We start from the raw sequence: 26,778 nt of genomic DNA on the forward strand, positions 1-26,778 counted from the left end.
TACAAAACTTCACCTTTGTTTAATTAAAAAAATGCTTTGTTTTACACTTAATAATGTTATTTTCTGTTTTCCGCATTATCAGAGACATTAACTTAGTGTATTTTTTTCCTGCAAATCCATTTCCTTTCTGTGTAACATCTAGCTGTTGCTGCACCATCATCACTGAGGTAGGCACATCCTTCACTCCCTCTCATGCCAAACCTGCAACAAAGGGGTTAACCATTACGGAGTCATGTGATTTCTTCCTTGCCCACCAACACCTTTAAACAAAAATCCTACTTGTCTAAAGTGCTGAAAGGTGTGCTGTCACACAGTTCTCTCTTGCTAGTGTTGAAATGCCTATACTAATTTGGATCAAAAGAGTTTCTTTTCCAAGAATTTGTACATGTTAAACTGGCATTAGGTTGGTTACATGTAATCAGTGGAGCTACCAGTTCACATAAACCGATGGTTTTCAATTAGGGGTGATTTTGGTTCCAAACCAAGGGACACTTGACAATATTTGGAGATGTTTTTTTATTGTCACAAGCAGAGGCAGAAGGCAAGTAGGGTGGATAGTATATCCAGGGATGCTGCCAATGCCCTACAATGCACAAAGAAAAGTGCCCCTTTTCCACGACAGAGAAGTATTCAGTACAAAATATCAGTAGTGTTTCTATTGAGAAACTCTAACATAAACTAAGTGGCTAAGTGACTGAGAGTCACCATTTGGGATGTGTACACACATTTTCCAAATTATAATGCTAAAGATATGAAGCCCATGACAAATTGCATAATAGCGAAATTGCAAATAAAATCAGATTAAAATGAACATCAAATTGAAATTGAACTGTAAAAGACATCAGAAAATAGGCTACAAAAAGTTTAAAGAAGAGTCATATAATTGGACAAGATAGTTTATTATCAGATGAAAGTTTCAATTGGGGTGGGGGGAGTTGTGTATATGAATCTCAGGTCTTTATTTCCAAAATAACCAACTAGGAGATCTGTTCCCTTATATCTTAATTTCCAACCTTCATGGTTGCCTCCTTGAATGAATCTCAATATATATTCAATCTCCCCTCCATCTTTCTAACATGCACAAAAATCTTGGGCTCTGGAGAATTTTAGCTAAAGCATAAGTCCTAGAGAAGGCTGCACTATCTAAATTTAAGTGATCCCGGAAAAAAATAAACTCACGATTTGGTAAATACAGCTCCATTTACCCATTGTCCTGTTCGATTTTTTGCCATCTTCAGACCAATCCAGTGATCAGAACTGCATTTGTATCGCCTAAGAAAATTCTTTAGAGACAAAGTTAATTTCAAAATCATACATGCCAATTTTTATGACGACCTACTGTGTACCTCTTGTTCTGTAGGTTGCGAAGTGCAAGGCAACAATTATTCAACTCCTGGCTTCACTAGGCAATAGCCATGGAGTTTTTAAAAAGGACTTGATTTTTCCTCTGACCTTCAGTTTTCTTTGTGAAACAAGTATGTTAGATACATTTTCTTTAGATATGATTCCAAATTGATAAATGTTCAATTTGAAAATCTATTCCTTCACAGTTTTCAAACTGTAAGCTCCTAGAAAGCCAAGTTTGAAATTGAGCTCTTGCAAGGCATTTCCAATTACCAGATATTTATTATACTATTTGTCCACTTCCCAGTAAATAGTAGTAGCTTCATTTTGGTGTTATGTTTTACTTCAGTTTATCTCCCCAAACTGCACTCGTAAATACACACACATACACATCCTCATATATCTAGTTTCTTTAGAACCTAATTATCAAATTTTATTTTTCTGCTAAACATTTAAATTTCCAAATACATAATTCGCAAATAAATACAATGCTTTTTTCCTGACATTTCTCCCGCTGATGCATTGTTTAACTTACCTCGCCCTTGCTTAACCCTCGACCTTTTTCTTTAATCATAGAGTTATATTAAAGTCCTGGAGGCTACTTTGCTACTAAACAGCTTGGAAACTATGAGCTTCACACTGCATCACTCTATTTTTCAATTTAAGATAAATATAAAGGAGTTAGGCCAGATCACAACGCTATGGTCAAATCCTATCTACTCCAACTTTACAAAAGTTACACCTGTAACTTTTGACATTTTAATACACTATCTTCACAGCATTGTGTAAGCTAATTTGAAAAAAAAAATTAGCTGGGCTAAGTTTTGGCTTTACAAATAAACAGATTAATAAAAACGCCGTCCTACATTCAAAGGCCTTCATTTACAGGAAAGTAACGTAAACATAATGTTAGAAAATATTCTACTAGATATGGAGAAGTTATGAGTGTAATAAGTACAATGTGGAATTGGAACTTACAGAAAAAAACATATGAGTTTTTAAGGGAAACTTTGACACAGGATGTGTTCTAAGGCAAGAGTAGAATATTCCGTGTAAATGCAGATGGCCAAGGAGAAGAGGGTAATTCATAGTCTAGACTCAGGAAAGAACTTCAGGAAAGGCTTCAGGCGAGAGCTTGACTGGTCTTGGTGACAGAGAACTGGGAGATGTATTTCCTAGCCCTGCTCTGTGAAAAATGTTAACATTATTTGCTCAATAAAAGCTTGCCCCATTTTAGCCCCTTGTTAGAAGTGCAATAATTCTAAATAGGTGGAAATAGATATAAAAATATTTTGTAAGATAAACTTTATCTCATATTATTTTGTAATTAAAGTTCACATTTAAATTAAACTATTTTAAATCATCTATTAAAATTCTTATGCAAATTTCTTCTCCACTCCACAGACAGCTTTGCTTCATTCTGTTTCTCACTTAAATTTTGCCAGTGTATGTAGTACATATGGTCATCCATGATCTTCAAAATATAACAGGATATGTTATGATCAGTGTTTTTTCTTCATCCAGACAGTACAAGCATTCTTCCTTGATAGATTTGAAGATTTCTCTTAAGTTCAAAACTAATTATTTTTATGTACTTCTGGTCTTCACATTCCATGATCCTCACTATTTATTTAGTCAATCTTTGCAGACAATATTCCTACAGTGGATATATTTATTTTAATATTGATTGTCTTTACATTTCTTCATCTTTCATTTTATTAACACTCATTATTTTTCCATCTCACTGCTAGTTTAGCTTTCTTTCCACCAAGAGGAACTGTAAGAAACAGTCAGAGTATTTCTCAATACTCTTGAAAATTCAGCAGTGACATTATTGACTACAGAAGCCCTTCCTATGATGTTAAGCTTGCACCTTAATTCTTGATTTGCAATATCTACTCCTAATTCATCTAGTTTTCAACATTTTATTACCTTTTGTTTCTTGCAAAATCGTTTTGTTTCCTTTCACTGACCTATAAATTGGCTCTGCCTGATTCACATGAATTTAAATTTGAACCAATCTTCAGGCAGATTGCATAAATAAACTTATTCACCACAGAGGGTTCACCACAATTGTCTTTTAATAATGTCGACTGTTGGCCGGGCGCGGTGGCTCAAGCCTGTAATCCCAGCACTTTGGGAGGCCGAGATGGGCGGATCACGAGGTCAGGAGATCGAGACCATCCTGGCTAACCTGGTGAAACCCTGTCTCTACTAAAAAATACAAAAAGCTACCCGGGCGAGGTGGCTGGCGCCTGTAGTCCCAGCTACTCGGGAGGCTGAGGCAGGAGAATGGCGTAAACCCGGGAGGCGGAGCTTGCAGTGAGCTGAAATCCGGCCACTGCACTCCAGCCTGGGCGACAGAGCGAGACTCCGTCTCAAAAAAAAAAAAAAAAAAAAATGTCGACTGTTGTGCTATTCTGCTTTTCACTGAAACACTTCTCAACAGCAAATTATTTGCAAAAAATATTTTTAATCAAGTCATATTACCTCTTATATTTTCTTTTCATTCTTAAAGAGACCAAACAAAGGTAAGTAAACATGTATGTTTACAATATAAATGACTAGGGGAAAGAACAAATTTCACAAATGCAGAGGTGCAGTTTTTTAATCCCTTGTTAAAGTTCTTGGAGAGCCTTTTTATTCATAGAGATTTTGTCATGTAAATCAAAATTTATTCAACAAGCATCCGTTAGACTTTTCATTTGTACCTGCTTTGCGCAATAATGTTAAGGATAAAATTTCAGAGAAGACATGGTATCTGCTCACTGAAAACTTATACTCTGGTCTAGGCAGAAATTTTGATTTTCCTCTCTATTGCATTACTGGTAGAGAGTATTCTAATGGGAGCTGCCATGGGACCTCAGAGACAGGCAGCAAAACAAAATGGAGAAGTCAGAGGAAAGTTTCTCTCAGGAGGTAGAATGGAGAATCCCCTCCTTTCTCAGACAATTCTCCTTTCTTGGGGGAGTACTGGCTCTTAAAATGTTTTCAAACATTATCAAGCTCTTCTGTGTACACTCTTTAAAATATAAAGATAGATATTAAGTCTACTACTTGATGTTAGTCTTCCATTCTTCAAACAAAGCATCACTAGGTATTTCACCTTTACGTCACATGGCATATTCTGAACACCTTCAATATTCTGCATAGATAGGCATGAGTGAAAGGACTTCAAGATTATGATGGTATTTGAATATTTCTAATGTTCTGACTCAAGAAAATTCACAAAGAATGTATATTAAATTACTTACCATTTCTTCTGTGTTGTCAATTATAGTTAGGTCAGCATGTTGAGTGTAACAGTTGTATTTACTTGAATTCCAGTCTCCTTCTTCTTTAGAAAAATAATAGCATTTGTTTTGGAAACCAATCCAACCATATGGGCAAAAACTCTGAGAATCTTGAATTAGTTTAACTGGAAATGAGACAAATATATATATCTTACGGACCATATAGAATAATATGCTACTGAAAATATGTTTTGAGATCACTGTACACAGGTTTTTGATGTAAAAGATTATGGTCACTATGAAATTTGTATATGTATTATATGATAGGTTGGAAAAAAATTTATATCTTTGTCATGTTAGGTCAAATGACAGTAGTTTAAGATTTATCAGGGCATTTATATTTCTTTCAACTTCAACTTCAGTGATATACAGGTCTTCCAGGAGCCACCAGAATTATTCTACTTGTGTAACTTACCCTTACCATTTCTGGGTAAATGAAATAAAAGGAAGTCCTAGCATTAACTAAGAGTAATCCAAGTAATAATTTGTATTAGTCACCAATGAATCTAAATACATGATTTAATCTACAAAGAAGCAACAAAAATAATAAAGCAAAATACAAAATAAGTTGGACTGGTTGTTGTCAGCTAAGAATCACCATCACTGTATAGCTCTGGGTTAGCCAATGAATGGAACTCACAGGGGGTTTGGAAGGTGAAAGTAAAGCAGAAGGTATAATTCCTGGAGACCATGAGCATAAGAACTTCACAGGTCTTTCCATGTGTTCCCCTATTGCAGTCTTGGCAGCTAGATATCTTAGCTTCTTAGACATTCCTCCAAATGTGTTAGTGTGCTATGCCAATATTATTAGTGATCATTTCTCATCCAGCTTGTAGCACAGCCCCAGCCTTCAGCTATGCATCACTTCCAGATGCTCCCACATTCACATTATCCCTAATTTCTATATTAAAGCCTTCTTCTCATAATATGTGTTTGTATTTTGGAACACACCCAGACTGAATCAGTTTTTGGTACCAAACATAATTCTAAGGAAACAGAACCTTGAGGATGAGATATGGTGTTACTTTTTAAACATAATTCACTTTAAAGGCATCGATCCAAGTACCAGTTATAAATAGAATGCTGATGGCAGTGGAGCACAGTGGCAAAATAGTTAAATTATCACCTATAGTCATCTGGTGCCAAGAGTCTATAGAAGATAAAATTTTATGGCCGGGCGCGGTGGCTCAAGCCTGTAATCCCAGCACTTTGGGAGGCCGAGACGGGTGGATCACGAGGTCAGGAGATCGAGACCATCCTGGTCTACACGGTGAAACCCCATCTCTACTAAAAATACAAAAAACTAGCCGGGCGAGATGGCGGGCGCATGTAGTCCCAGCTACTCGGGAGGCTGAGGCAGGAGAATGGCGTAAATCCGGGAAGGCGGAGCTTGCAGTGAGCCGAGATCGCACCACTGCACTCCAGCCTGGGCGACAGAGCTAGACTCCGTCTCAAAAAAAAAAACGAAAAAAGAAGATAAAATTTTATATACATACACAGTGTGTATATATATGTATATAGGTATGTATACATATAAGGGTATATATACACATATACACATATGTGTATATCTCTCTCTCATATACTAATATAAATTAGTGTTTGTGTTACTCTTAGATCATGCTATGATTTCATTATATTTCATTTACCCAGAAATGGTAGGGATGACCTTTACATGTAGAATAATTCTGGTGCCTCCAGGAAAATATATCACTGAAGTTGAAGTTGAAAGGAATATAAATGTCCTAATAAGTCCTAAACTACTGTCATTTGACCTAACATGACAAGACATAAAATTTTTTCTACCTGTTATATGTTAGATAGACAAATTTTGCTGTGACCATAATCTTTTACATCAAAATCCTGTGTGTCTTCAATGATCTCAAAACACAGTAGCATCCAAACTTCTGGGATTCAACTAAACTTGCGGGACACAGCAACTCCCTTAAAGCTTACAGGAAAATTCATTGGCTTAAGATTATGTTTTAGAAATGATGAAAGACTTTTTGAAAAGATAATTATCTTACCTTACAAAGTTAATAATAGTGATAAATTAAAACCAAAGTAAAAAGACACAATTTAAAAAACAAAAAGAACAGAAATCAATTGAATAAAAAATTAATGCCAAATAGAAGAAAAGTTTAAAGTCATAAGATGACTTTTGTTGAATACTCTAAAACAAGATTGACCACTAGGAAAACTGATTTTAAAAAATGTAAAAGTGAGATAAAAACACAAATTGGCAACACAAAGAATGAAAAAGTAGAGAAATTTCTGGAAGAACACAATTTAACACAACTGACAAGATAAAAGCAGTATTTCTAAATAATACTATATCTAGTTAAAAATTGCATCTTTAATTTTAAAAAATTGCACAAAAAGAAATCCCCCTGTCCAGATGGCTTCAGTTAGAAATACTTCTAGTCATTTAGGAAAAGCATAATAGCAACGTTATACACACTCTTTCAGAAAATAGGATAGGAGGGAATACTTTCCAATCAAATATTAAAAGCCATCATAATCACATCAATACCTGACAATAGAATTGAAAGAAAGAGAAATTATAGGTCGATCTCTTACGAAGACACAAGATACATGTGCATACATCTTAAACAAAATACTATTCCGTTTAATTGAAGAATGTTAAAAGGTTAATAGGTTATGATCAAGTTGAATCTATCACAGAAATTGAAGATTATCTTAATATTACAAAATCTGTGTAGCTCTACATATTAGCAGAGAAAAGGAAGTATCTCAATAGATCAAGATAAAGCATTTGACATTTTAAATTAAATTAAAGGGAAGTAAATACAACACCTTTAATCTGATTAAGAATATCTGCAAATGCTACTACTTAATTGGGAAATATTAAAAACCTCTTTATTGATTTAAGAAGGAGACAAACATGTAAGCTGTCACTACTTACATTCAACCTTGTACTTGAAGTTATAGCCAGTGAAATAAGAGAATACAATGAATAAAAAAGGCATAAGGTTTCCAACAGACTAGGTAGAACAATTATTATTTTCAGATAATGTAAATTTTTACATAGAACCCACAAAAGAAACTGAAGAAAATTTATGAAAATGAATAGTTAACTATAGCAAATTTGCTATACGAGGCTTACATAGGTATGCATTAAATATATAGCGATAATTTTTATAGGCCAGCAACAGACTAAATAGGAAAATAAGGTTAATGAAAATACTTCTATGTTACTTACAATTGCATTATAGAGCATCGAGTCTTTAAAAAATAAATTAAAAGGATGTGTGTGAAATCTATTATGAAAGCTACATAAATTGCTGGCAGCAATTATGGAACACCAAATTAATATTTTAAATGTATGGCTCAATATTAAGATAATGGCTCCATGAAAACTGACTATGGTTTAATGCAATCTCAATCAAAATTACAGATAATTTATATGGCACCTTAAAGGATCTAAAATGCTCCAGGTAAACCTGAAGAATAAAAATAAAACTTTCAAACATTTAAACAACCAAACATCAAGACTTATTATAAACTGACAATGTTAAGATAGAATGATATAGACACAAACATAGATAAAATAGAGTAAGTTAATGTAATCAAATTTTCGCAAAAATGACCTTCACCTACACTGTTGATTGATGACAAAGACCAACTGCAGTTAGATAGGGAAAGTATAGTCTTTTCAATAAGTTGTTTCAGGTTGAAAGTTTAACTAAATGGGAAATAATGCATCCTAATATCTATCTTCTAATATTTATAAAAATAAATTTCAAGAGGATTATGTTTTGGAAAGTGAAAGGAAAATAGAAACCCTACAAAAATATTTTTCTGTCTTTGAAGTAAAGTGAATTTCATAGGATGAAAAATGTAGTGGCAATAGGGAAAGACATAATTACACTACTTTAAAATTCAGAAGCTCTGTTGATTGAAAGACATGATACAGAGGGTAAACTTCAGCTTCACAGCTGAAGAAGATATTTGCAATACCTGTCAACTACAGAGTCTCATCTAGACTATTGAACAGCTCTTATGAACCACGCAGAAAAAGACAGCTAACTCACTACAATATAGGGAAAGTACTGAAACATTCCAGTCACAAAATATTACACCTAAATAAACAGCAGTTATGAAGGTACTGAACAGTACTGATCATCAGAAACACGTCAATTAAAGCCAAAATCGAGTAACAACATGCACTCATTGGAATGGCAAGAATTGATAAAACCAACAATAAAGCATTGACATGGCATGGAGCAATTGGTAACTTCTGCTGAGATTGTCTACTATTTTTGGTAAAATACACTTAAGTTAATCTATGCATTTTCTGTGCTTAATAATTCTTCTTATAAGTATATCTCAAGTTATTTCCAGTATTCATTAAAAGACAAAAGATATAAAATTATACAGTTGTTCAAAACCACCCAGTTTGCAATAGTCAAAATGTAACACAATCCAAATGTTCATCAAAAGTGATACATAGCAGTGAATACACTACACTAAACATCTGCTAATACAGCCTGAGGCCAACTCAGCTCACCTTCTGTTTTTGTACAACTACCAGGTAAAAATACCTTTTACATTTTAAAAAGAAAGAAAGTAATCAAAATAATTAAAAAGGAACACTATTTTGTGACATATAAAATTTTATAATATTTATATTTCCATGTTCAGGTTTATTGACACACAGCCGTGGTCAATACCTATGCATTTTCTATGGCTGTGTTTCTATGAAGAATTAAGTAGTTGCAGCAGAGACCGTATGGCGAAAAAGTATAAAATATTTACTATCTGGGTCTTTTTATAAAAAAAAAAAATCAACCTTTTTCTATAATAGTGAGCTAATGAATTTCTGCTACCTATTATGACATAATGTTGAATAAAAGGAAAAAGATACAAAGATACATAAAAATTACATGATTGTATTTATGATACATGCAAATTGCATATTTTATTTTATATATATTTACAATTGATTATATTTATATAAAATTTTTTAATAGGCAAAACTAACCTATAGCAATAGAAGTCAACATAGTGATTAACATAGGCAAGAAAGTGTTGAATAGAAGTGAGATTATCAGGGTGAATAATTTTACCACAATAATTTTGGTATCTCTGATGCCTTACATAGGTCATGTAATTAATAAAATGTATTCATTTGTACCAAATAAATGTTATCATGTATAATGGGAAGATAATGAGATACTGAGAAAAGATCATGACTGAGACAGAAAGGAATAGGATCACACATAGAAAGCCATGAAAAATAAAATAAAGGATGTAACTTACCTATATATACAGCAATAGTATTAGTTATTATTATTAAAGCAGCACCAACTATAAAACACTTTTTATGTTTGGTCATCATACCTGAAAAATAAAAATAAAGACCTTTAGGATACTTCTGGCTCCAAAATGATGGCATAAAAGTAAGTTGGCTTTCATGTCTCCCACAGAAAACAACAACAAAACATTAGTGCTGTGATTTTCACCAGCAATGCCCCAGAACTCAAATGTGAGGAGACAATTCCTGCAGCCACAGAAAAGTGAAAAATCAACAAAAAACTCCATAACGATAATAAGAGAATTATACTTCCACATCCATGAGGCCTCTCCCTGCAATCTTCCTGGTACCCAAGGGCATACAAACATCATTTCTATACTGGAAAAAGTGAGATCAAGATGGATAACCAGCTTCCCCATCAGCTTGAATTCCCTGGCAGGAAACTTGCCCCTGCCTTAACATTTGGGAAGCATCAGGGCTGCCTGAAAGAGGACATGCAGAGACAAAGTCGGGGGGCAGGACTACCATCCCCAGTACCAGAAACTCTGCTCTGTTACTTGGCCAAAGGAGATGCCAACTTAGAGTGGCCGTCGAGCAGCATAATGCTATAGGAAATTCGTTGCATAGGTCTCTTGAGCTGGAACTCCTAGTCAGTTTTCCCACACTACTGGGATATCCCCTTTGGAAGCTCCCCCATTTGGTATGGGTGGCACTCTAATTGTTTACTAGAACCAAGGCAAACCTGGGTTAAGGCACCATATAGTCTTAACAAGGAGGCAGAAACCTAGCCCCTCTCCAAAAAAATCAACAGGTAAATTACAAAGAATATTTAAACAAACATACTCAATATAAACCACAACAAGCCATGTGAAATCATTCAGCACAAAGACATAGATGAATATCCATAAGAAACAACAGCAAACAGGGAACTGTAATATCCCCAAATGGACAAAGTTCGAACCAGAGACAGACCTTAATGAAATGGCAATATGAGAGCACTTGTACCAAGCATTGAAAATAGTAGTTTTGTTTTGTTTTGTTTTGCTTTTTTTTTTTTTTTTTTTTTTTTTTTTTTTTTTTTTTGAGACGGAGTCTCGCTTTGTCGCCCAGGCTGGAGTGCAGGGGCGCGATCTCGTCTTGGCTCACTGCAAGCTCCGCCTCCCGAGTTCACGCCATTCTCCCGCCTCAGTCTCCGAGTAGCTGGGACTACAGACGCCCGCCACCACACCCGGCTAGATTTTTGTATTTTTAGTAGAGATGGGGTTTCACCATGTTAGCCAGGATGGTCTCGATCTCCTGACCTCGTGATCCACCTGCCTCGGCCTCCCAAAGTGCTGGGATTACAGGCTTGAGCCACCGCGCCCGGTGAAAATAGTAGTTTTAATAAAACTCACTGGTCTCTAAAATAACACAAAAAACAATTCAGAGATTTATCAGAGAAATTTAACAAATGGATTGAAATAATTTTTGAAGATCAAAAAGTGGTATTGGAACTGAAACATACATTTGCTGAACTGAAAATTTTACTAGAGGCTCTCAAAAGTGAATGGATCAAGAAGAAGAAATAATCAGTGAGCATGAAGATGGGCTTTCGAAAATGCAAAAGGAAAGGAGAAAAAATAATAAAAATGAATGAAGAATGCGTCCATGTTATAGAAAATTATGCAAAAGACCACATCTAAGAATTGTTGGTGTTCAAGAGAGAGTCAAGCTAGAGCAAAGGGTATAAAGCCTATTCAAAGAAATAATAACAGAAAGCATTACAAACCTTGAGAAAGAGATAAAAATTCAGGTAGATAAAGATTGGAGAACACCAAACAGATTCCGACTCTAACAAGACTATCTCTAGGCATAGAATAATCAAACTCTCAAAGGTCAAGGAAAAAGAGAGGATTCTAAAATCAGCAACAGAGGACAAACAAATAACATTTAAAGGGGTTCCAATTTACCTGACAACAGACATCTCAGTGGAAACCATACAGACCAGGAGGAACAGAGATGACATTTTTTAAGTGCTGCAAAACAAACAAGCAAACAAACAGAAAACAAAACAAAACAAAAACCTCTGCCATCTAAGAATACTGTGTCCTGCAAAGCTAACCTTCAAATATGAAGAAGAGACAGTGTTTCCCAGACAAACAAAAAACTGAGAATTTCACCACCACCAGACATGTCTATTAAGAAATGTTAAAGGGAGTTCTTCAGCCTAAAGGTAAAAAAAACACATGACTAGAAAACAGTTGATAAAATTAAATGTATGGACAAACCCAGAATACTCTAATACTGTAATTATGGTACACAATCTTCTCACATCTCTAGTATGAGGACCAGAAGACAAATCTATCAAAAACAATGATAGCTACAGAAACCAGTTGAGAGGTAGGCAAAAAAATATGTAAACTGGGACAACTAAATTAAAAATGTGTGAGGGTGGAGTAAAAGTGTTTTTGTCCTTTGTTGCTGTTCTTTTCTTTGTAATGTAAGTTGTTATCTCTTTTTTTTTTTTTTTTTTTGAGATGGAGTCTCGCTCTGTCGCCCAGTCTGGAGCGCAGTGGCGCCATATCGGCTCACTGCAAGCTCCGCCTCCCAGGTTCACGCCATTCTCCTGCCTCAGCCTCCCGAGTAGCTGGGACTACAGGCACCCACCACCACACCTGGCTGATTTTTTGTATTTTTAGCAGAGACGGGGTTTCACTGTGTTAGCCAGGATGGTCTCGATCTCCTGACCTCGTGATCCACCTGCCTCAGCCTCCCAAAGTGCTGGGATTACAGGCGTGAGCCACCGGGTCCGGTCAAGTTGTTATCTCTTTAAAATAACTTGTTACATCTATAAGACTTTTTACAAGCCTCATAGTCATCGCAATGCAAAACCTATAATAGAGTCACTAAAAATAAAAAGCAACTAATTAATATATACTACCAGAGAAACTTACATAACCACAGAGAATGACAGTATGAAAAGAAAAAAGAGAGAAATTTAAAAACAACCATAAAACAAGCAACAAAATAGCCATAGAAAATCCTTACTTAAGAATAATAACACTGAATTTAAATGAACTCAGCTCTCCAATTAAAAGACATAAAGTGCAGGCCGGGCACGGTGGCTCATGCCTGTAATCCCAGAATTTTGGGAGGCCAAGGCAGGCGGATCACTTGATGTCAGGAGCTCAAGACTAGCCTGACCAACATAACGAAACCACGTTTCCACTAAAAATAGAAAACTTAGCTAGGTGTGTGGTGTACGCCTGTGATCCTGGCTACTCAGGAAGCTGAGGCAGGAGAGTCGCTTGAATCCAGGAGTTGGAGGCTGCAGTGATCCAAGATCATGTTACTTCACTCCAGCTTGGGCAATAAAGCAAGACTGTCTCAAAAAAAAAAAAAAGCATGAAGTTAAAGTGGCTGAATTGGTAAAGAAAAAACCCTAACTGTATGCAGCCTACAAGAAATCTGCTTCACCTATAAAGACACACAGATAATGAAAGTTGAAGTAATGAACAAAGATATTCCATGCAACTAGAAACCAAAAAAGCAGGAGCAGCTATACTTATAACGGATAAAATAGACTACAAAACAAAGACTACTTTAAAAAGAGACAAAGGTCACTATATAATGCTAAAGAGGTCAGTTCAGCAAGAGGATATGACAGTTCTAAAACTCTATGGACCCAACACCAGATCTCCCAAGTATATAAAGCAAACATTCATTGATCTAAAGGGAGAGACAGACTGCAATGCAATAGTATTAGGGGACTTTAATTCCTCACTCTGAGCAATGGACAGATCATCTAAACAGAAAATCAGCAAAAATACTGGAGTGACACTGCACACTTGACCAAATATATCCAGCTGACACGTATGGAAGCACTGCTGCAGAACACTCATTCTTTTTATCAGTACTTAGAGCATTCTCCAGAATAGACCACAATGTAAGCCAAAAAAAAAAGTCTCTACAATTCAAAAAAGTAGAAATCTAATCAAGTATCTTTTCTGATCACAATGGGATGAAACTAGAAGTCAATAACTTCAGAAACTTCAGAAACTACATGAACACATGAAAATTAAATAATGTGCTCCTTAACGACCAAAGAGTCAATGATGAAATTAAGAAGAAAATTTTAAAAATTTCTTGAAACAAATGAAAATGGAAGCACAATAAACTAAAATCTGTGGAATGCAGAAAAGCAATAAAAAGAAGGAAGTTTATAGTAATAAATGCCTTTTAAAAAAGGTAAAAATACTTCAAATAAATAACCTAACAATGAACTTAAAGGACTTATAAGAGCAAGAATAAACCAAACTCCAAATTAGTAGAAAAAAGAAGTGTCACAAATCAGAGCAGAAATAAATAAAATTGAGACTAAAACAACAACATAGAAGATTAACAAAATAAAAATGAAAAGCCATTTTAATGAAAGACAAACGAAATCAACAAACCTTTAGCTAGACAAAGGAAAAAAAGAGAAAAATTCAAATAAATCAGAAACAAAAACAGACAAACAAAAGAAAAAAAAAAAGGAGAAAAAACAGCTGATATTGCATAGGGCTGGGCACGGTGGCTCACGCCTGTAATCCCAGCACTTTGGGTGACTGAGGTAGGAGGATTGGTTGAGCCCAGGAGTTCAAGACTAACCTAGGCAACATAGCAATAACCTATATCTATTAAAAACAGTCCACCACCACCACCACCGACAACAACTGATACCACAGAAATACAAAGAATCATTAGAGATTATTACAAAAAACTATATGCCAAAAATTGGAAACTCTAGCAAAAACAAATTAATTGCTGCGCAAACACAATCTCCAAGATTGAAACATGAGGAAACAGAAAAGCTCAATGAACCAATAATGAGTAATGATGTTGAAGATGTAATCTCCCTATCTTTAGTATAGCAAAGATCAAGAAAGAGAAGAAACAGAATATATATATTCACAAATATGTATACATATATATATGTATATACACACACATATATATGACTGTATAATCATGTCAGGATGACGGTCATCCTTTTTGGGATCGTACATGACTCAGTTCAGAACTTCAGTCCAAGATCTTTCTGATGAGATTTCTTATCTTTCATATATAACCTTATTAATATCATGAATTACTTATTAATTTTCTTTAAACCTCAGGTATCAACAAGACAGGAAGTTGTTTCTCCCTTTTCCATGCCATGAATCAAGTAAATATGTCAGTATGTCATTCCGTTTTTCTCCCCATGAATTGGCATAATGTAAAAAGATAGATGTTAGAGATACCATGATTTCAAAATCTTGATCAAACCTTTGTGGCATGTAATTGTATTTTCTTATCCCCATTTGATCCTATATCTCTTCATCCATTAACTACTATCACTTCTATTTTTTTTAATTAAAGAGCATATGTGTGTTATGTTTTTAGAAAGTATAGTTACAACAGGAAGTAAATAAAAGGTAACTTTTGCTATTTTTTTTCTTGTGTTGTAGTTGTACTGTTTTTAAATATTTTAATTATTTTGTGTGTGTTAAGAGTGTAAAGTTTATTTACATTTGCAGCAAGTAGAAGTATTTTTTGAGTCAGTTTCATATCCGTTATTTGAAGGAGGTAGTCAGACCATTTTGATACTCTTTCTTCCAGAATGACTGTTGAAAAGAAAACCCTAAGCTGCTTAAATCAACGGCCTTTTCAATTTAAAAAAATCTAGCTTATTGAAGTAATGTTTCTGAGAAATGCGACGGGATTTAAAACAGAGGAAATAACTCTGAGCTAACAGGTAGGTAGAAGGGCAATGCACATCCTGACAATATGAGACATGACAATTTGCAGATGCAGGGGAAAATAGGAGGCCTTTCAGTTGCAAAGTTGGCAAGGTATTAGAGTATAAGCACTTGGTGGTGTATACAGAGATGGTAGATCTTATGTACAGATGACCCCAGCTTCAAAAAAGACGATTGTACTTTAAATGTGGCAAAAAAAAAAAAAAAAAAAAAAACCAGAGTGTGGCTTTTGTTATGAGTGCAGCGCAAAATAGCAGAACTAGACCCGAAGAGATAATTTATATTGGAACGTGGTCTTCTCAGATGTAATCAGTGGCAACTGATGAATGGAGACCATTATAACACTTCGATGCCTTATCAAACCTGGGAAACTTCATATAACCTTGGAAGAAATCTCTCACTCTCAATACCACCAAACGACAGAAAGTAAGTAACCCGTCCTGTCCATTCAGTGGGATAGAGACTTGAAGTAACATTTAATTTTATTTAAATAACTAATGAATTCAACATTTATTGCACTTCTGAATATGTAGGTACAAATTTAAATCTAGTATGTGTTCATTCTCTACTTAATCCGTTTCCTGAGCTCTGAAATCTAGCTTTTTACACTCACTGTAAGTTGTTTTCACTTTTTATTTTTTATTTCCCAGAATCTTTTCATTGTTACTGAATTCTCAATACTTATTTAGGAGGCCGTAATTATTTACATGAGTTATCAAAAAAAAAAAATAGTAGCATTGGTAGAATGTGGTTAGCATAGCTGCCTTTCAAAAAATTAAAAAATTGTGATCTCCCAAGGTGAAGCTGATATTGAAACTGAATTTCAAAGTTGCTGAGCCTTCTTAACGTTTGATGAGGCTATGCATAAAAGAACGCTTCCCCAGAAAGTTCGAGAACAATGGATTTAATTAACAGTGTAACTAAAATACTTCCACATTCAAATTTATAATCTAAACAACTAAGGACTGCAATTGTTTTCCCCATAGAAAAGTTTCACTGACTCAACTATTTTGTGTTTGATTCTGCTCTCTAAGGAAAGATAAGAAAGATGCAGAGTAACCAGTGCATTTAAAATCAAACAGAATACTGTTTTTCTTAGCTAATAGCTATAGAAAAAAACCACAAAATATTGATAAGTGGAGCAAATAAAATATTTGTTAAAATATATATTAAAAACTAACTGAATTATATCACACTGCCCTAAATCACTACTATTAAAATGATGTTCATAATTTCAGATATATATGTATGTATAATATATACAATCTTATACTGAATATATTATTCAGTAACTTTTAAAATATATTCATATGTAATATGATATATAATATTGTATTATGTAATGTATTTATATACAAATGTATAAATTTATACAACTGATTGAAAGTAGAAAATAACACTGGTTTTACTAGTGGCTGGAAGGCATTCTTAAAACTTTTGATTAAGATGATATTATATGCTACCATCAAATATTGATCTCATTCCCCCCAAACCTCTTTTATCTAACTTTAGGTAGAATTATAAAACTGGTTAAAATAAGGGAGGAAGGATAAAGTATGCACTCTATTGTACCACAGCAATAATTTTTTTGATGGTAGCATGCACTGGTAGGTTGACATTTAGTTAAACGGGAAATGCTTAAACCTCATCACAGTCCCTAAATCCCTAAATCATAGATTGTTGTATTGAATGCATTTAGTTTCAGCCTCTTCTCTTTCACATATTTTGACATAAATAAACCCTGTTGAAATCCCAACGATGTAGTTTGGATCTTACATATTCTGAACTTGTGATTTAATAAATCCAGTGCTATCACGTTGTTTCATAGTGTATTTTTTAAAACATTTTCTCTCCTTATCCTTCTTAGGGTTGGTAAAGATGTCTCCATGGATATCGGAATACTAGCAATTCCTTAGTAAGAGTAGGAAAGGGATATATTCTTTCCGTTAAGTACTCCTAAAGCCCGGAGTATCTTTACACCATCCAATAAAACAATCTTTAAAAATATTAGAAATATTAGCTAAATTTTTCATATTATGTATGCATTCTGAGAACTGTATGAGTATCTGGATCATAGCTAACATCTTCTCAAGTATTTGTTTTATAAAATACTTAGTAAAAGTGAAACTAAATCTTGAACAGTTTTAAGTCATGGTTAAACCTTCTCCATTGTAATTCAAATAATGTAAAGTAAGTCTGAATTTATTAGGACAAAACAGTCACATACAAATCTCAATCTTGTTGTTATAACAAGGAATTTTCGAGCTTCACAAAAGAAAGCACAAAATGTATTTCTTTTCTCAAAGACTTTAACGTTATGCATCACAGTTTCAATAAATAATGGTCAATCTAAACAAACAAAAATGTTCTTACCTTGCTTCTTTTAATCAGTTTTTTGATTTTCTGCTAGCAGCTTTGTGTCATGTCTTCCAGAACCTCTCTTCAAAGTTATAACTTGATTTAACTTTAATATGAAAATGTTGCTCTTGTCTTTACAATACAGCTCCAAACTAGAGGTATACCACGTTTGAAGAGTAACTCAAAGTCTAAATAGCATTTTGCAAACTGGAAGTGATCAAGGGATATCTATTGGTCACACTGTTGTTTTATTACAATTTTCTTCTCGTCAAAAAAAAAAAAAAAAAAAAAGCTTGCCAAGGAGGAAGGAAGTTGTGACATAAAAATTTAAAGCTGAAGAATAAACACATATTTTCTTACGTTCTTAACGGGGATTCTCATCTGAACTACAGAACACAAAATTGCTCAAGTGGCTGATTCATCCAGGAGTGGTACAGAACTGGTATCCTTCCAGAGCTGTAGGAGAGGCTGATGCTAATTAATTAAACAGCATTCTTCAGGACATTACTGCTTTATTATCCTGTGTTAAGAAAGATCACTTTAAAAGCGATAGAATCAAAGAAAAAGCAGTGGTTTAAACTTTGGCTACTGAAAGAAAAACAAAAACTATTATCGCTCTCTCAAAGACAACTGTGTGCACAGTCACACTTATGGGTGTGAGCACACACACACAAACACACACAGAGGGAAAACAGAAAACGAAAGTAACAAAGGGCCCAGAATGTTATCCTCAGCATACAAGATGACGCCGTTGCCATTATGCTTTTGCTAAGTTACCAAGCCACAGTTTTATTTTCAAATCTGCTCTAATCAGTTTCCCAGTGATTTTGAATTACCCCTCAACAAATATATTAGGATGGAAACTGAGGAGAAGAAGCCAGTGTCCCACAAGTGGCTTTGGGATTAACACTGCATTTGTTCTGAGAGAGAAACTTTAAGACGAAAAGCAAATGAGACTAGAGAAGAAACTGTAGTACAAAGGAATTAAAAGAAAGAAAATATGAAGAGAATAAGAAATACAGGTTTAATCATTTCTGGGCAGAAGGAAAGGACAGATAACAAAATTGCTCCTCTCATTTTTTGAGAGAAAAAAAGACAGAAAATTCATGAGGAAATGAATATATTCCACCTTTGTTGTTAACAAAAGATTGTATCCGAAGAACTATTAGAAATGTTAGAAAAATATAGAGATTACTCAATTATGGTTGAGTGAAATTTAGTTTTGTTCCAAAAAGGAAAACAGTAAAGATATAACAGTTAAGATAGAAAACGTTTTCAACACAGCAAAACGTTCCCTGCCACTGCTTTGCGGTTCATCCTCACCCCTGAAACCAGGCAGCAGCCAACTCACTATCAATAAACATGAGCTTTGCTGGTTTTAGAAATTCCTGTAAACAGAATGACACAGTTGGTAATTCTTATAAGTCTGATGTCTTTTACTGAGCATGTTTTTGAGTTTTATCCATGTTGCATAGATCAGCAGTTCATTTCTTTTTATTACTGAGTAGTATTTCATTGTATCAATATAAAATATTTTTTATCCATTTTATAATAAAATGTATCCATTACTACCTTGAGCTTTTACCACTTCTTGGATATCATAAGTAAGATCAAAATAAACATTTATGCAAAAGTTTTTCTATTGACACGTTTTTTAATCTTTTGAAGAAATACCTGGAGGTGAAACTGCTGATTAGATAGAAAATGTATGTTTTATTTTATAAATGCATATTTCTCCAGAAAGTTGTGCCATTCCCAACATTAATATTGGATGGTTCTATTTGCTGCACATCAATAGCCACATTAGATATGCCCAATGTTTTTCAATTTAACCATTCTAGTAGGTGTGTAGTAGAATCTAGATGTGATTTTAATTTGTACGTCTCTGATGATATATTGAGCATTTATTCATGTGCGTGTTGGTAACTCATACATCTTTTTTCAATGACCTATTTAAATATTTTTCCCATTTTTATGGATTTATTTGTTTCCTTATGATGACTTTTAAGATATTATATATATGTAAATATATGTGTAGAGAGAGAAACATACACATACAAATGTGTATATAAATAAGTAAAATGGGTTTCAAAATAATATAGAAAAATCCCATTTTCTATATTATTTAAGTATTTTAAGTATTTTCTAAGTATGTTAATACTTTCATCATCTATGAAAGTATTAAAGTATTAAAAATACTTTCCATCTTTTATATAGTGATTTTTCACAATTTTTTTCTCAAAAATTTTAAAAATCTAGAAACTTCTAAATGTTGGACTCTCTAATCCTGACAAAGTTACATATTCTCCCTTGTTGAGGTCATATCTTTTTCCTTACTTAAAGAAAATATTGAGTCCTTCACACCCTCCTTACAACCCTCCCTTACTTTCTTTTCTAAGAAGTTATTGGTCATAAGGCCAATAACTAAGGTTATGTGCTAAGCTTATAAGGGAGAGAAAAGGCTACACTCAGAATGAATTTGGACTTAACCAATATATAATAACAGCAGCTTGGAGTGTACACAGTGGGATTGGATTCTGAGGGTGCTAGATCATGACAGAAACGTAAAACTGGATAAGGGAGATTTTATCAGCATTGGGCATTCATTTGCAATATAGAATTTAATAACTTGGAAAAATGCTGTGAACAGTGCTGACACACTGCTGAAATAACTCCCAGAAGACTGGAGAAAGCAATGGCTCATACTAAGTAGAGTAACATTCCAGAATTTCCATGGCAGGTAGCTGAAGAAAAGATAAAATGCTTAGAGAAGTGGGCGTGCTATAGTGGGTAAACTAGAATTAAGGACAGGAAATCCACCAATTGACTATGTTCTATGGGATGGTATAATGGGCACCTTATTTCCCAAAGCAATAAGGAAAGCACTGGTGGAAGAACTTAAGTCCTACATAAACATCGCTGAGGAGCTTAGCATACCTCTTCTCGGCATGCCAAAGATCACAGTAGGAGATGCTCCCACAGAACTGAATTCAGAGAGAGTATTGGCACAGGGTTTAAAGCAGGAAATGCCAAGTGTCAGAGCGCTACTCTGAAACAAGCTGGGGCCAATTATGGTAATGAGGATTGGATTGCAATAGCAGCCGGGATTACTGACATATACAGCTATAGCAGTGTCAGATAGAGCTCAATGTTCGCAGAAGTAATACAGAGAGCCAAAAAGGGTGCTTCCACTTCTGTGCTGTCCTTTAACAACTGGTGGAACAGAGAAAAACTCACACACAACAAGCTCTGGTTTGTAACACCAGCTGATTTCTGTGATGTAATTATTGTCACCATTGCTGATTTCAAGGTACCCAGGTGACATCACTGAACACACAGAGTTGGAAATAAATATGCAGTAATACAGCATTACATATTATTTTCACTATATAGGTGTAACAGATGTTAATAATTTCATGCATGGATAATAGCAAAATGTTCTAAAAACCATCACTAATTGATGAGTTCTAAGTATTGATTTTATTAGATTGGCATTAAGGCCACAACTACTCCAAATGTCATGACCCGGGTTAGGTTCCAGCCCCTGCTGAGGTCTGAGGGGAGTGGGTGGATGGGCGATAGCTGAAAGAACACTTGGGGGGCCTAGGCAGGTGAGATGTAGTTTTATTTACCATCAGCGACTCTCTCACACTGTCTGCCTTTATCTCTGTGATCTGCTCTGGCTCTGTGACTCCTGCCACCGCCGCACTTACAGCAGCACGCCCTGGCCTGCAAGGCCAGCTCTGTCAGGATCAGCAGCTTAACTCTTCCCCTCTGGGCACAAGCTCGTTCCTGGTTCCCCTCTGCCTGCCTTCAAGGCGACTGGCTCTCCCTTACAAGGGTCAGTTGTGCTACTCTCTTTCTGGGTACCAGTGTGAGCCATGCCATGCTGAGCCAAGGCAAGCCCAAGAGCACCTGTACAACATCAGCAGGGCAGTTATACCTTTTCCAGACAATAGTGGATTTGAGCCAAGTATGATCTTATACAAATAGGTTATATAACAAGTGGAGTCATGTGCCTGTGCTGCAAATGCGCTAAGTCACTGTGGCCTGGATGTCTGCCTCAGCCTACTTGACTAAAGCACATTCATGCACCTTATAGTTGGTGCAAAAGTTACTTTTGCACCAACGAATACCTTTGCTTTAATATTATTTTATTAATTTAATGTTATTAATTTGAAGTTTAGATAACAATTTTTACAATTAACTATGTTTAACAATTGGTTTGAGAACCTTTGAAAATTTAACAGTCAGTTGTATACCACTGACTTTGCTGGACATGTACAATAGGAAAGAAATCAAGGGTGGATTACTAGTAGGCTAAGGGCAACCATGTACTCAAAAGGTATAAACTATTACCCCAATCTAGTTTGGCCCAAGCCAGTTTTCTGACAGAGGACCCAATAATGGGAGAACTCATCCTTAAAAGGAAGCCTTCTTCAACACCAAGACTAGAGTAAATGGTAAATATTTCTCCAGTCCATACCCAGTGCGACTTGTATTAGTATTCTCAAGCTGCCATAATGAAATAACATAGACTGGGTGGCTTAAACAACAGAAATTTATTTTTCATCATTCTGGAGGCTCAAAACCTAAGATCAAGGTGCTAGCCAACTTAATGTTCAATAAGGTCTCTCTTCCTGGAGCTGGCTACTGCCTTCTCACTGTGTCCTCACATGACATTTTCTCTGTGTATGTGCAGAGGCGGTATCTTTCCCTCTTTTTATATGTATATACCAGTCTTGTGAGATTAAGGCCTTACCCTTATGAACTTATTTAACCTTAGGTTCCTCCTAAAGACACTCTCTTAAAATATAGTCCCACTGGGGGTTAGGTCTTCAGCATATGTGTTTGGATGGGAGCACAAATCAGTTCACAACAGGATTCATGTCCATTTATTTGAATAACTGGGAAAAAATCCAGGACTTACATTTCTAGGGTTGCAGAATGCAGGTGTAAGTTGACATTGATTCCCAGGAAAGGATCATGAGCCTCCTGTTAGAGTAGAAGCTTATGGAGTCCCAGTAATAGGGTACTTGTTTATGTCTGGTTCACAGCAGGCCCAAGGACTCACCCAGTAGACATTCTTTGGTCTTTGAATACATAATTGGACATCACATACTTAAGAATTGGTACAAAGTTCACAATGACTCCTTGGCCAGCTTGGTATGTACTGTGGTGAGAAAGAACAAGGCTCCTGAAACTGCTCACCTCCCCTCCACTAGACACGATAGCAAACCCAAAATAATTTTGCATTATAGAGTGAATGACAAAGGTTATTGCCACCCATAAATACCTCTAAGATGCAAGGATGCTGGTATCCATTTATCTCTATTTTATTCACCAGTGCAGCTCTGACAAAAACTATATGGATTCTGGATGATGACAATTGATTATTGCAGGCTCAACCAAACGGTAATTCCAAGTGTAGCTGCTGATTTAAATGTGGTATACTTGTTAAAGCAAATTACCCTACCCTCAGGTACAGAAAATATGGCCACTAATTTGGCAAAAGAATTATTTTTTATCTCTTTTGACAAATGAGTACCAAAAATGTTTGGTATTTATTTAGGGCTGACATGAGTAAACACTTACATTCTTACCCCAGGTCTGTTAACTCTCCCACTCTTTATCATAACATAGCGAAGAGACCTGGACTGCTTGGACAGCCTACAAAATTTAACTCTTGTTAACTATGCTAATGACATTGTACAAATTGAACTAGATGAGAAAGAAGGAGCAAGCACATTGGAAACTCTGGTAAGATGCACGCACTTCAGTGAGTTGTGAATACAACAAAGATTGAATGGCCACTGCATCACATCAGAGAAAAAAAAAAATTGTTTTTTAAGACGGAGTCTCACTCTGTTGCCCAGGCTGAAGTGCAGTGGTGCGATCTCGTCTCACTGCAAACTCCGCCCCCCGGGTTCACGACTTGCTCCTGCCTCAGCCTCCCAAGTAGCTGGGATTACAGGCACCTGCCAAATTTTTTTTTTTTTTTTTTTTTTTTGAGACGGAGTCTCGCTCTGCCGCCCAGGCTGGAGTGCAGTGGCCGGATCTCAGCTCACTGCAAGCTCCGCCTCCCGGGTTCACGCCATTCTCCTGCCTCAGCCTCCCGAGTAGCTGGGACTACAGGCGCCCGCCACCTCGCCCGGCTAGTTTTTTGTATTTTTAGTAGAGACGGGGTTTCACCATGTTAGCCAGGATGGTCTTGATCTCCTGACCTCGTGATCCGCCTGCCTCGGCCTCCCAAAGTGCATCAGTGAAATTTTTATGTTTACATGGGTTTGGTGCATGCCGGGGCATCTCTTTAAAAAAGTAGAGGACACAATGTCTGGTAGGCCTCATTGGATACTGAAGGACCAGTGTTCATACCTGAAACACTGACATATGTATTAGAGGACACAAAAGGCTGCAAGGCTCCCATAATGGCCCAGAGAGAAAACATGGGCTCCTCAGCAAATCTGGCTGCGGCGGAAGCATCTCTACCACTGAAGCCATGTAATCTATGGCACACTGTAATACCAAAGGTATCAATGGTGAGAAAAAAATTTGTGGAATTTATGGCCAAGTCCTAACAGGTGAAACACAATTTCTACTGATCCTTTGAGTCCTAGAGCAATACCAGGTCAATTATGGCTAAGCATTTACAGAGCTTTTGTGAAATAACTCCTGGAATGCTCCTGGACCTTGCAGAAATAGGTTACTCGGATACAAGTCATCAGGCCTCCATATGTTCTGAACTGCCATTAATAAAATGAAACCCAGGCTGGCGTGGTGGCTCATGCCTGTAATCCCAGCACTCTGGGAGGCCAAGGCGCTTGGATCACTTGAGGTCAGGAGTTCAAGGCCAGCCTGGTTAACATGGTGAAAACCCGTCTCTACTAAAAATACAAAAAATAGCCAGGCATGGTAGTGGGTACATGTAGTCCCAGCTACTCAGGAGGCTGAGGCAGAGAATCACTTGAACCTGGGAGGCAGAGGTTGCAGTGAGCCAGGATCCTGCCATGGCACTGCAGCCTGGGTGACAGAGCGAGACTCCATCTCAAGAAAAAAAAAAGAAAGAAAAGCAAAGCAAAAGAAACCTGAAAGACTCACCAAATATAAAGGGCGAGACTCCATCTCAAGAAAAAAAAAGAAAAAGAAAAAGAAAAAGAAACCTGTAAGACTCACCAAATATAAGTTCAGGCACTCCCAGCAGCAATTCCTTATAAGATGAGATTGGTATATACAGAATCAGCACAGGCAGATTCTCAGTGAAAAGGCAAGCTGAAGACCCCTATGCCAACCAGAGAGTACAGGCAAGCTTCAGAAATGATACTGATGATACTATCCAGCTGTTTCACTGGCACCTCTCCCTCAGCTCATGTCTATGGCTGTTTAAGATATTTCGTAATCTCAGCACTTTGGGAGGCCGAGACGGACGGACCATGAGATCAGGAGATCGAGACCATCCTGGTCTACACGGTGAAACCCCGTCTCTACTAAAAATACAAAAACTAGCCGGGCGAGGTGGCGGGCGCCTGTAGTCCCAGCTACTCGGGAGGCTGAGGCAGGAGAATGGCGTAAACCCGGGAGGCGGAGCTTGCAGTGAGCTGAGATCTGGCCACTGCACTCCAGCCTGGGCGACAGAGCGAGACTCCGCCTCAAAAAAAAAAAAAAAAAAGAAAGAGATTTCGTAGTACCTGCTGATAAACGAGGAATAAAGTTTAGTTGGTTCTTAGAAAGGTCTGTTTTGGATGTAGATGAAAGTTCTAATTGGACGATGGTTACACTACAGCACCACTAACTGAGCTTCATAAGACAATAAAAGTAACCTACATTTAAAACATGTAGGAACTCCTGGGCAGTGGGTAACGTGTCTCTGTCTCTGCCACTGGAATGAAAGCTCCATGAAGCCATAAACTCAGAGGTGTTTATCTGCTTTACTAGACGATGTATTCTCAGTGGTTAGAACTGTGGCCATAGCATAACATATATTCAAACAGTCTTATAGAATGAATCAATACATGAATGAACATATATGGAGGAATAGTCATAAATATGTTAGTAACAGAAAATGAACAAAGGCACAAATGGTTAACCCATGACAAGGCATGTATAGTCAGTGTATCCAAAGTTGTCTAAACACAATGAAAATCCAAGAAATCTAAAGTGAAACAATGCAGCAGTCTATTAGATTAACAATGTGTCTATAATCACTTGAACTCAGGAGCTTGAGGTTACAGTGAGTTATGATCACACCTCTACATCCGGCCTGGGTAACAGAACAGACCCTGTCTCAAAAAAAAAAAAAAAAAAAAAAAACCACACCTAAGATTAAAATGATAATCTGCTATGGATGTGGGAAATTCTAAATTTCAGAAGTGTAAAGTTATAATGTTTCTGGAGAGAATGAAGACTTCCTTTTATTAACTAATTCATACATGAGGATATGAATTTTGTAAAAGATGCACATTTTCTACGTCTATTTTGGATTTGGGGAGCATCACATTTATTGAGTATCTCAACCCTTAAAGATACTCTTTTGTTGTTCATGGGCCAAGGGCAGAGGGCAAAAGGAGACTAAATGCCGTGAAGGAATAATGTCAGCCTACACGGAGGTTGAGGCAAGATGATGTCCTTTAAAATGGGAAGTAAATAATTTACTAGGGAAATATGCAGAGGGTTAAACTGACAGAACTTAATTACTAAGTATATAGAAAACACTGAATAAATCTATAGCTTGGGAAAAACATTCAGATAC

At 36.1% G+C, this 26,778-nt stretch overlaps 2 protein-coding genes across 6 annotated transcripts in view; one reads left to right on the forward strand and one right to left on the reverse strand.

Annotated features, from left to right (window-relative positions):
* Positions 1–18,712, reverse strand: CLEC2B (C-type lectin domain family 2 member B). 2 transcript variants are annotated; one of them, XM_033223466.1, is made up of 6 exons: positions 18,393–18,712; positions 18,048–18,239; positions 9,921–10,001; positions 4,599–4,762; positions 1,180–1,283; positions 1–201 (listed from the first exon to the last, which is right to left on the reverse strand). In XM_033223466.1, the coding sequence occupies exons 3-6, from the start codon at positions 9,997–9,999 to the stop codon at positions 93–95; spliced, it is 456 nt and encodes a 151-aa protein (XP_033079357.1). In that variant the 5' UTR covers positions 10,000–10,001; positions 18,048–18,239; positions 18,393–18,712; the 3' UTR covers positions 1–92. The 2 variants fall into 2 exon arrangements, with proteins under 2 accessions (XP_033079357.1, XP_033079356.1); XM_033223465.1 differs by lacking the exons at positions 18,048–18,239; positions 18,393–18,712 and adding an exon at positions 10,888–10,911.
* Positions 15,503–26,778, forward strand: part of KLRF2 (killer cell lectin like receptor F2) — a 25,033-nt gene continuing 13,757 nt past the window's right edge. For 2 of the 4 annotated variants that reach the window (XM_033223449.1, XM_033223450.1), the window contains exon 1: positions 15,505–16,100. In XM_033223449.1, coding sequence (XP_033079340.1) covers positions 16,001–16,100 — 100 coding nt within the window. In that variant the 5' untranslated portion in view covers positions 15,505–16,000. Of the gene's footprint in view, positions 16,101–26,778 lie in introns of all 4 variants that reach the window. The other 2 variants (XM_033223448.1, XM_033223446.1) reach the window with 2 other exon arrangements.

The sequence above is a fragment of the Trachypithecus francoisi genome, unplaced genomic scaffold, assembly GCF_009764315.1.
Source record: "Trachypithecus francoisi isolate TF-2019V2 unplaced genomic scaffold, Tfra_2.0 Lachesis_group11, whole genome shotgun sequence".
In the NCBI taxonomy this organism is placed as follows: Eukaryota; Metazoa; Chordata; class Mammalia; order Primates; family Cercopithecidae; genus Trachypithecus; species Trachypithecus francoisi.